Consider the following 12745-nt stretch of genomic DNA (forward strand, 5'->3'; position numbering starts at 1 on the left):
TGGGATACTTCTGGAAAGGACATAGTACCTTAAAGAATGAGCAAGAAATGCTTGGTTATAGGAAATGAGAACTTACTTTCCATAGTGAAGAAGCAGTATACACAAACATACATGGGCATGGGAAAACAAAGTGCATTAAAGGAAGTATAAGTACTACTTTTTAGGTGGACCATGGGATTTGAGTGGAAAGAGGCAAGGTAGGTCAGCTGCCTGCAAAGAATCCAAACAATAAACGTTCATTTTATCTTGAGATAAATAGTTTTGACTTTAAGTAATAAAGCACCATGATCCTTCTAGCAGAGCTGTAGACATTGAAATCTATATATATGTCCACATCGGAACATTAGAGTGTACAACTTCACCAGTAATCATAAGACGCAAATTAAAACAATGTGATCAAATTCTCATTAATCAGGTAGAGAAAGATAATTGTAAAGTTTGCAAAAATTCAGTATTTAAGGATATACCTTATAAATCAAGTATGTCGAGTTTCTATGCTGATTTCTATATCATTATGTGACACAGTGTACTCTTAGGATAATGCTGTAAACTTTCATAATCATCTTCTGAAGTGCAGACTCATTATAAATTGACACAATTTGGGACTAGCATTTCTACTGATGTAGGTGGATTATATTACCCTGAGATTATGCTTGTATTTGTAATATGGAAACAGTCTGGTCATTATTGAGCAGACATACCTTAATAGAGGATGCTTGTGAAACAGTGAAGGCTATGAAATTTCTAAGCTAGGCTGAGGTAAATAGAGTATATTTCACAATTAAAAAAGGTCATTGCTTAGTATTTATTGAAATCAAGATGCAAGGATTTCTTATTAACTTCAAAAAAGATTCTCTTCTTCAAGTTTACTTTTTTATCTGTAAACTGACAATTATAAATAGTATATGTACATATCATGACATTTTTGTGATGATAATGAGATATATATGTAGAATTGTTAGCACACTAAACCACATTCAGTAAATGTTGTCTATGAATATTATGTGATTATGAGAGAGTTGTTACCTTAAGAGAAAAAAGTAAGATTGATGAAAGACAGAAGTATAGTATCAGAATCCAAAAGTTACCCAATCAAGAATTTAATTTAGTAGGTTTTGGCAGATGTTGAAGTGGAAAATAAATAAGGTTGACATTGAAACATACATACATATAATGTTTTTTGCAAGTAAATTCAGAGAAATGAATTTAAAAATAATGGGGGAGGGAAAGCTAAAGAGATAATCTCTGAAACAGTGGATAGTGACAGTTACTCAGGCATAGTCCCATCAGTTCATTACTTTTGTTCATATGGTGTAACAGAGATTTTATGTAATTATATATGTAAGGAATATTCATATTTCATTATAAACTCACAAACTGTCATGGTGAATGCAGAGACTATCATATCCAATGGCAGCTGTTCTGTAACATGTTGATGAAATATGTGACTTACAAGTGATGATGGAGGACCATGGTCCTGCTCATACCTCTGTCCCACTGCCATCATTGAATTACTTCCACACATTTAATCACTTTTTTCTAACGTGTCTGAAAATGCATGGCTTAAATACAACTTCATCAAATATGATCTAGTCTAATTAAAATGTTTCCATTTCAATTGTTTTCTATAGTTCAAAATAAGTGTTCTATTTAACATCTCAATGAATTACCTTAGGAAAAAATATCTTTTTTTATATTGGCCAAGAATTGTTTTATAAATCAAATTAAATCTAATTTACTAATTACTGTCTATAGTCTAATGTGTAATTGCTTGACCATTCCAGATTTACTTAAAATAATATTTTAAAATACATACTCAAGAAAGGATTACTATAATTATTAGGGCACATTATGTAGAGAGGAAATGTTGCTTAAGTAAGCTTAGAAAATAATTTTACCTGGAAACAGTGAATATTGTAGCTATTTGACTGCCAATATTCCATTTGCTAGGGACAAATACATTTGGATTAAGTGAGGTAATCACTAACATGGCAGGAACTGGGGGTCTTTTATTCAGTTTCCAACTGTTAGCTAAGTCAGTGTCTGTAATACTCAAATCACATGGCTGCACTCCTTGAGCTAGTTGCACTTGGTATTTACTATTTATTATGAATTGTTATCTCTCCATAGAATCCTTGAACTAGCCAGTGTCCACTGCTTTCTCTATGCATCTGGGTCCACTGTCAGACTAAATGGTTTTATCAATTGTTTTATTTTAGGGGATCTTCAAATTGTTAGATTCTATTTGTTAAACATTTATTTCTATTCACTTACATATGCAAAAATCATACCTTCATATTCCATTTTTTTTACGATTTTTGCCACTGATTTAGTTCATCTAATCATAATTATCTAACATTATATCATGCTATTTTCTTATTTTTAATAAGGATCGATAACCAATCCCTTTAATTGTATAGCAAAAACATTAATAAAACATGATTATTGAATCCAACATCCAAATACTACATTTATTCAATCACAGAAGTCCCTCTTTTTTTCCTCCTTCATTGTATATTCTTTTTCATTTGTCTGCCTATTTTTATGTTAGCAGCATTTGTAAGAATAAGAATTTTTTTATATATCATAAAATAAATAGATACATCTTGAAATTACCATGCATACAGTTTCCCCAGACAAGCACAGATAAATTTTTATACTATTATGGGAGAGCAATGGAGGGAGGGAGGGAGAGAGGGAGGGTTAGAGGGTGAGGGTGAGAAAGAGAGAGAGAGAGAGAGAGAGAGAGAGAGAGAGAGAGAGAGATAAGATGCATGCATATGTGAGTGAGGGAGTGAATGTGTGTACCAATGTGATTTCAGTTTATGATAATATACAGGAAGAAAACAACAGTTACTAGATTGTGAATTTCTGGCATAAGAAATCAAAGTGAGTCACAAATCATAAATCATTCTTTGGAAGAAGAGTGTATAAAAACTGTGATTTACTGTTGAAAAAAAGTCAGCAAACCAAGTCTTAGTTACCACTTTGCATAAACCTAATGGTTTTCAAGGTATTTTAACAAATACTACAGTTGATGAGATTATAATTATGAATTATTTCTTGCTTTAAAAAAATCCCATCTTCACTATCACATTGTGAACTATTATTCAGTGAAAAATCACAATTCTCATCTAGGTGATACTTTAACAAACATTAAAGAAATAATTAAAATTAACTGCAATTTATTACTTGCATAAACAGTGAAACTCTATGTATATGTATGTATGTGAGTATATGCAAAACATGTAGGGAACATGTTTATTTAAGCACATTCATACTTCCATATATAGCTCTCCTATAAGCTAGGCTAGGAAATCTAAGAATCCTGTCTACTAGTTTGTAAATAAAATCCTTAAAGAGTGGCATATAATATGAATTGAAACACTCACTGTGGAAGGATTGAAGGATGTTGATTGTCCATTCATCTGTTAATCGTCCTGTTCTGGTTATCTGGATACATTTAAGCTGATTTGAAGATTCTCTTGATTGAATCCAACAAATCATATCTTCATTGTAAATAAAATCCAGAGTATGAATTTCATTGCCATTGACTAAGCTCAGAGTTGCCATTTTACTTCCATTAAGATAGAAAACCTCAATTGTTTCGGAATTTGCAATCAACAGCATAGGTGGTCTATCTGTAGGTTCTAAACAAAAGAGAAAGAGGAAAGTAAGTTAAGTCAAAGAGAGTTACATGTTTGTTTGTTTTGTTGTTGCTGTTGTTGTTTTTACAATTCTGCATTAGTTAATGAGTTATTCTGTATTTTAGTGCATCTTTAAAATTAAAAAAAAATGATTGCAAAGTAATTTATTCAAGACCCTTATATATGCTTCACTAACTATATATTTCAGCTCAGTTCTCTAAAGAAAACAGTCCAGAATGGGTTAGTCATAAAATGTTGTCTGAATATGAGGGCAATGCTATTTACTTTCATTGTTGGAAAAAAAAAAAAAAAAAGAGCTTGTGAGTAGTTTTTCTAGCAATGATAATGGATCTGGACTGACCTCTTCATACAGTTTTACAGGTTTCCCTTGTGAGCAAGGGCATGCTTTTTTGAGGTGTATGTATGATGTCAGAAGCAGATTCTCTGGAGCACAACATGCAAAGCTCATAGGCTTGTTCATTCAAAGAGCACCTGTGACCTCAGACTTATGGCTCCTTTACCGGTCCCAGGCGCCAAATAATCACACATTCCCTTAGTGAGTAGATTATGATCACTGAGCTACTTTCTTCTTCATTCCTGCCTTATAGTCAGGAAAGTGAGATTCTAAAGGTAAAAGACACCTGTCCAATACTACTTTTTGAACAAGGCATTTTTGCTTGTGTTAAGATTGGTGAGTTTTTGATGAATATGTATTAACTGACCAGAATTTCAATATCTTTTAAGATTTGAAGATAACAGTAAAATCTTATATAAAACAATGTTGAAAGAGTTTAGCTATATAGTCATATTCTGAGTAACTTATTTGATAATTAGGGAATAGAAAAAAATAAAGAAAATCTTCACCACTTTTTTTTCTCTGCCCTATATGCAATGCATCATTAAATCTTTGGCTCTGATATCAAACATACTGGAATCTGGCCACTTCCCAAGGACTACTATAATCTTCCTGATCCAAGTGACCATCATCTCTCAACTGGATCATTCCAACAAACTTCTAACTGGTTTTTCTGCTTCCATCTGTGCTCGCCTCCTTTTTTAGTCTATCTCACACAATAGCCAGTTATACCTTTAAAATGGTAAGGTACATCACTCAGTCTTCTGCCCAGTTCCTCAAAGGGCTCTCATTCCAATCCCAGTAAAAATCAAAACCTCTATAATGGCCTATAAACCTCTATCTGATTTGTATTTTCATTACCTCTTTGACTCCATTTCCTTCATCTCCTGACTACTTTCACCCTTGTGTGTCTTACTCTAGATACACTGACTTTCTTACTGTTCCTTGAACTGGCCAGGTAAGCTACCCAATCAGAGGCTCTTCCTTCTTCTTGGAATTATCATTATCAATACATAAGAATGGCAAACTTGCTCACCTCATTTTGGGTATTATTTGGATGTCACCTTTCTGGTGAGGATGTCTCTTATTATTTTGTAAAAACTACAAGCCCCTTTCTATTCCCCTTTGTGATTTATTTTTCACTTGTGACTACCAACAATTATATACATCTTATTTTTTTCTGATTTATCATTTTTCTACTTTTGCTAATGTATCTTTAGCATTTAGAAAAAAGCTTGGAACATGATGTCCATTCAGCACAAATTTTATGAATATGTAAGTCACACATATAACTCTTGTGTAGAATTCTCTAGAAACATTCTGTAAAATGTTACAAAATAATTTGGTTTTCTTAACCTATGAATGAAACCCAGAGAAAGACTCGCTCTTTAGACAATTTCATAAACATTATTTGATTACTCAAAAAACCGATACTGAGAACTGTAAAGGTAGGAGAAAAGCAAATATATATACAATGACTAATATAATTAAATTAATCTAATGTTTTGAATGTATTATTTAATAGTCTTTATCTTTTCTGGTGGGAGTAGAGAGATCCGTCTCCTGTTTTTCTCAGATAGAAATGCTCTCCAATGAAGATTGTGTCTTCCCTCACAGATTTAACATATCAACTCTAAAATGCATCCCAAGGCCTTCCATGAGTATTTAAACTTTTACCCCCTAAGATGTTCTCTCAATTGAGCCACAGAATTTTTCTATGCCTTTAGAAAGACACCAAAATTTTTTGATGTAATAAAAACATGAAAACAACAAAAATAACAACAAGAAAAGTATCAATAAAATTATAAAACTGGTTAGCCTGAAAGTTTCTTCCCAGTAGAGAAAACATACTTGTCCTGGACTGCCTAGTATAAACCAACAAAAAAGAAGTCTCAAAAATGCTAAGATCATTTCCACAATAAAGAGTTCTCTCAGAAATGTCAGTAAAATTGCAAGTTATCATTGTTTAACATAACCTTGTCAAGTGACCACATCTGGGCTTGGTTAGCCAGTTGGCTTCTCTCTTAATTTCTTTTTTTTTTTTTTCAAATTAAAGTTTATTGGGGTGACAATTGTTAGTAAAGTTATATAGGTTTCAGGTGTACAATTCTGTAATACATTATCCAATGATCACATTGTGTGTTCACCACCCAGAGTCAGTTCTCCTTCCATCACCCTATATTGATCCCCTTTACCCTCATCTAATTTCTTAAAGCCATCTTGAACCATGTAATACTTGCCCTTTGTCAATCCCTAATTTGGAATTCCAGACTTGGTCTTTTTTACCACTCCTAGCTGTGTTGCTTTCTAGTTGGCCTTGACACTCTTGAAAACTGCTGGATTATAGATTTCTCAGATTATGAAGGGGTCTTAGATGACTGTGTTATCAGATTAAGAAAAATAAACTGACATTAATGTTAGTGCTTACTGTCTTCATTTGACAACTGAAATGACTTTTAATCATTCAAAAATTCACTCAAAAAATTTTAGTTATTCAAAAAGTAATTCAAATGAGACTTTTAGTCTCATTCAAAAATGAGCCATTATTGAAAGCTTCTTTGTTGCCTAGCTTTATGAGAAGTCCAGATGTAGACACTAACTTCTTAACTGGCTACCAGTCAGTACATCTAAGTAAACATTCTTTGGAGAGAAGTTGGCATATGAAGGAGTACTGAGATTCCCTTGAGAAACTGAGATAAAAATGAATTAATAATCAACACAGGCAATACTTACTGCATTTCCCCATAAATAAGACCTAACAGGAAAATAAGCCCTGGCATGATTTTTCAAGATGACATCCCCTGAACATAAGCCCTAATGCGTCTTTTGGAAAAAAAATTAATAAAAGACCCGGTCTTATTTTCGGGGAAACATGGTACTTGACTTAATAGATCAATCTATTTGATTTTTATGGCTGCTTTTTCAGTGACTCAGTTGATTGTTTTAATGGAAAACATATCAACCAATGATTTTAAACCTTCAAACAGAAACCAATAAAAAAAAAATCAGATGCTTCATAATCTAACATGGTTTGATATAATAATGGTGACTTTATAATTTAAATGACATACTGGAGGAAGAATATTTATAATATTAGTTGTTAGGTACTGTATTGAAGTAATAGTCAATAGTCTCTGCTAATTATTAACTGTGGTATCCCTCTTTAGACAAGTAAACTTAAGACCTAGCAATGGAGTTGGGGAGGGAGGGGGAGAAGCCATTGAAACACAAGACCCACAGAAATCATCAGAGGTGAAGGATGTGCATCTTTTATTTTTTCCTCTTTTATTACTTCATGATGAAAGCTGGCATAGGTCTGGTGAAGGTAATCTGTCTCTACCTGCATGACTTCTCACTGTAGTGTGCTTCATTACCTCAAGTTTCCACATGCCAGTTGAAGAGCACCATTAGCTTGGGTAATGAGGATAAAAGACTGACTAGAATAAATGTGATGTTCTTATCAGATGTCATCATTAGAGTTAGTGAACAGTTTTCCCAAAGGAACAGTTGAAAGGCATATTAGCTTTCTTCAGCCAAAGGAATACCTACATCAACACTTAGTGAGGATAAATAATAACTTTCCACATGGAAGAGGCTGAAAGACAAGAAAGCACTCAGTCAATATTCTACCTTAGAGAACCATGATTTTGGCTGAGAAAACCTCACCAATGGGCTGTCAATTGATCCATGCCAGACAAGGAAATTGTCTTCATCCTTTTCATCACTCACCATATGTCAACAGCATAAAAAACAATATTTTCTCTCTTAGTTATGGAGATGTGTATACGTGCTCTATGTGATCAGAAAGTGATTTATTCCGATCATATATATATATATATATATATATATATATATATATATATATATCACTAATAAGTGCTATAATTTTTAAAGACTGATTAAAAAAATGTAAATTAAAAAGATAAACTTGGAAACATAGAAAAACTCATTTGACTAGATTCATAAAAATACCTACTTAAATTCCAAATTACTATAACCATTTTCTTGCCAACGTATCCTTATCTTCTCATTATCAAAAATATACTAAAAGTGTATTTATACACTATAACAATATGATTTAGACATACAATCAATACTAAGTAATATTTTCAAGGTAAATAAAAATTACTTTTAAGGTTTCAATTAAACTTCCCATTTTTGCAATCAATTCTAAAAACATTATTTTAGCAAGTTTCCTTTTAAGTGATTGGAATTGTGGATTCAGTAACTTACAAATAAATACAAACCTAATAAATATTCATGCATAATAAAAATGCATATATATGCACATATACATATATAAATGTATAATTAATTAAGCCTGAAACTGTGAACAATTATCTCCACTGAATGAAGTTCAGTAGGTGCAACTCGATATTTGGTGGGTCAAATATAAACAACAACAAAAGAATCCCAGATACAACTAAATAAATGGTTAAATAATGACTTGCATGTAAGATATATAAAATAAAAAGTCAGAGTAAGATTAAAAGGATGAGAATAGAGAAATGTGTAATCGATACAACCGAAAGAACTCTTTTGTTTCTTTAAACAATATGAACATAAAATAATGAAACAAAAAATTTTAAAAGTTTTACTTTTAATTTATCATATACAAATTATATGAAATCTTTGAAAATCAGGCAAATGTGATGAAGTTAGAAATGAGAAACAAGAATTACAAGTTAACAATTTTTAATAAAAAATCATGCAAAACCTTATAGGATATAAATTACTACTACGCGAAAACAAAATGAAGAGCAGTCTGTGTAGAGAATACATTTCAAACATTCTAAAAGTATGCCAAGAATAGAAAGAGTTGAATATGAAATATCAGGAGAAAGTAATTTAGTTTTAAAAGGAGGAAAAAATCATTATTCAAATAATATAATAAATTATAGATCACAGTCAACCAAACCAAACTAAAAATACAAATAAAATTGCCATATTTCCCTGAAAATAAGACTAGATTTTACATTAATTTTGCTCCAAAAGACTCGTTAGGGCTTATTTTCAGGGGATATCTTATTTTTTCATGTAAAACAATCTACATTTATTCATGTACAGCAATCTACATTTATTCATTTATTCATATACAAAAATCTACATTTATTCAAATACAATCATGTTATCTTCTTCTGGAACATCATCATAACTCTCTAAACCCCAAATTCTGGCTTTAATTTCTTGTGACTCTATTTCCTGTTTGAACCATTGGCCTCAATCTCTCATGTCCAGCAATAGAGCTCTCCTTAAATGAACACTTCTTGTCCATGTAGCCTGCTTGTAGTGCATTGGCAATACAACTGTCAGTGATTTCATCCAATGAATTCTTCACCCAAATCATAACCTCCTGCAGGCTAGGCTTCACAAAGTTTCCATGCTGATTTTCTCCATTCTATTTTCAATGTAGTCATTGATTTCCATGCACAAATGGTCCTTGATTGGCTTGTTTATTGCCATATCAAGAGTCTGGAGATAGGCAGCCATTCCTGTGGGATCATTATTTGATCTATTCTTCTCTCTGCAAGGAAGTTCTTCATGTCTTAGCGCGGTGAGTGCTGGCTGAATCCCAGACTAGCAGACCTCTTTGGCCACCTCACAAAACAAGTGGCAGCATTAAATTGACCCACTTCCTTATAACTGCTTGTGTGCTCCAGGCTTTTTCAGTTTCAAGAACATAAATGCCTGAAACCCGTTCAACCTTATCTTTCTTGCCCTTAGTGATGATTAGAGGTGGGGCTTTCTTTCCATCTAGATGAACTGCCAAAATACAGGTAACATGTGCACTTTCAGAACCAGTGGAGGGAATGAAGATTAATGAAGCACCCCTTTGATCAACTGTCATTTGAGATCCTTGGCCCATAAACACTGCAGTTTCATCCATAGCAATCATGTTGGAGAGTTGGTATTTAGAAAAGTCAATGCCATCAACAAAGGACTTGGATGCAAGTGCATGTTTAATAACTTCAGTATCTTCCAGCTTGAACAGTGTTATCGATCTTAGAGACAGTTCATATTGTTGAAAGAAGCCATCCAGGCAGTGTTGTGATCCTTAGAATTCTTCTGGGGATAGTTCTACCTGTGGTGTCATTGCAAGGGCAATCACTTGAATATCAGCCCTGCGCACAACCAAAGCCTTTGCTCTCCTGTCAGCAATCCATTCACAGATGATGTCTTCCAGCTCAGAAAATAATGCTTGCCGACCTGATCCACACTTGCACTTCTTTGCATTTCGGTCATTCACCTGTTGACTGAGGTTATAATACTCTGCTCGCCATTTTCTAACTAATCAGAAATCCAACTTCTTCTCTTTGCAGAAAGCCGTAAGATTTTTGCCCTGGGAGTCCTCCACAATTCCTTTCTTATACTCGCTGGAGTAGCTCTTTGTTTTTGAACTCAACTTGTCTGGGGGTCAAAATATTATTCCCTTTAAATCTACCATTAAATCAAGTGTTAGTTGAAAACTTACGAGAGAGGAGTGGCAACAAAAATGATGATAGATAAGAATGATGGTCCACACAAAAGCGACAAAAAATTGCAGGCGCCAAAATTCAGAAAACGTTTCTTTATCTCACATAAGTGCATTAAGTACGTCCATTACAACACATGATGAATTATGAAGATTCATATTAGATACAACCACATCCATTCGTTATCAAGTGCTCATATTATTCATGCGTTGTGTGTGTACTCCGATTGGTCATTCAGCAATAAGTCTTGAGTTCATTTGTTTACATAGTCGTTTACCTCTCGTCCAAAGTCACCCGTTGGGTATTTATAAATACTTAATTATAATTTATATTATCATTTATCTTAAGTATTAGTGTCAATAATATTATTTATTTATATTTAAGTATATATTAATGTTATTATTTTATAATTCAATAAGTCCATCATGGGATGCAATGGACGTCATGTGTTGCAATGGACGTCATATGTTGCAATGGACATCTGTCTGATTAACGATCTTAACTGGGGCTTGTTTTGAGGATAGGGCTTATATTACAAGCATCCTATAAAATTATGCTAGGGCTTATTTTCGGCTTAGGTCTTATTTTTGGGGGAAATACGGTAATATCACATAAATGAAAAATTAAAATAAATGTTTGAAATATTTTTTTTTCATTTCTAAGACATATATGACAAAATTTGTTTCTGTTTTCCTCAAATATTTTTTTAAGAGAAAATATCTTTACTGAAAAGAATGATACTTAGAATAAGGATATATTGTGCCATATATCAGAATAAACTCTTTTATCCTATTTTATAAAAGAATAAATGAAATATGAATCAAATGTAGACACATTAAAATGCATTAGAAGAAGTACTGGGCTAAGCAAAAAAATGTATATTGTTACAATAATGCTAAAATTTATCTCAGCACTATCTTTTATTGTCGCAGTGTATTTGTACTGATCTAATTTTTGATTGGATGAAAATCCTTTTTTTAATAGTATTTTTATTTTATTTTTTAGTTATTTAAAGATCTAAGGCACTCAGTTAGGATCTAATGGAAATCAGTAAGACAGTCTTCCTTCAGGAAAGATAATCTAGGAGAAAGATTGAGGTATTATATAAATGTTCTATATTTTCAAATCAGGTTTGGCGCCTTTCATGAAAGATGTATTGTGACATTGAATTTCAAAGAATGGTTAGATTTATCTTGCTATGATTCAAATGTTCACGTCTTCCAAATCTGTTTGATGACATCCTAACTCCCAAAGATAATGGTATTACAAGTAATGGGAGGACTTTGTGAGGTGCTTAAGTCATGAGGGTAAAACCATCAGAAACAGGATTGATGCTTTATAAAAGAGGCTCCAGAGAGATCCTTACCTCCTTTTGCTATGTGAGGATACAATATGCCTGTGAATGGTTGTGACCTAGAGAGAAATCTTACCATTCTGGTATCCTGATCTCAAATTTCCAGTTTTAAGAACTGTGAGGAACACATTGCTGTTGTTATAAGCCACATAGTTTGTGGTATTTGTTAAAACAGCACAAACAGACTAAAACACATCTGTTTAGTAGAATCAAAAGTTCCTAAATAGTGATGGCATTTGAACTCAGCCTATCATTAATAGAAGATCAGGAATCAGACATGCAGAAATAAAAAAATAAAAAAAATAAAAAAAAAATCAGGTAGAACAAATAACTTTAACAAAAGCACAGATGTGGGAAAGACTAGAATATATTGGGAAGATACTGACTTCAGTTTTTCGGATTTCTGAAGGGTAGAGTATGTATGAGTAGTGGAAGTACTTCATAACAAAAGTGACAATAGCTTTTTTTTTTGTCGTTGTTTTTTTGTTTTGTTTTGTTTTTTCCTCTGGTAAATAGTGGAGTAGGTAAATGCTGTGCCCACATCTTCTCAAGAACACATCAATTACAACTAAACCACAGAACAACCATTATTGATAATCACTTAAAGTCTAGCTGAACTGAAGCCCTACAACTATGGACATAGAGAAATGATCACAAGATTGGTAGGAGGGGCAGAGACACAGAATGAGCTAGTTCCACACCTGTGTGTGACCATTAAAAATTGTGAGACATATCTCAGCTGCAGAGGCTCTCCTCCCCCCTTAGGAGCAAGGGGCTCCCGCCCCTCCCCAACCGAGGGAATCAGTGCTGGGGAGAGAAGTCCCCATAATTTCTGACTGTGAAAAACAACAGAGATTTTGGCTGAGTGAGATGAAGGTCAGCTGGAGTGTCAGGCACTCCTCTTAAAGGGACCATG

General features: G+C 33.1%; 1 protein-coding gene across 4 annotated transcripts in view; it reads right to left on the reverse strand.

The window, feature by feature from the left end:
* LRP1B (LDL receptor related protein 1B) overlaps nt 1-12745 on the reverse strand; it is a 1805568-nt gene that overhangs the window by 948751 nt on the left and 844072 nt on the right. For all 4 annotated transcript variants that reach the window (XR_012497488.2, XM_074335779.2, XM_074335774.2 and 1 more), the window contains exon 6: nt 3393-3650. Coding sequence is in view for 3 of the 4 variants with exons in the window: in XM_074335779.2 (XP_074191880.2) it covers nt 3393-3650 (258 nt within the window). In the remaining variant the exon portion in view is untranslated. The remainder of the gene's footprint in view (nt 1-3392; nt 3651-12745) is intronic.

Source organism: Rhinolophus sinicus, chromosome 17 (genome assembly GCF_057876585.1).
Source record: "Rhinolophus sinicus isolate RSI-liver-muscle chromosome 17, RSI-T2T, whole genome shotgun sequence".
Taxonomy (NCBI): domain Eukaryota; kingdom Metazoa; phylum Chordata; class Mammalia; order Chiroptera; family Rhinolophidae; genus Rhinolophus; species Rhinolophus sinicus.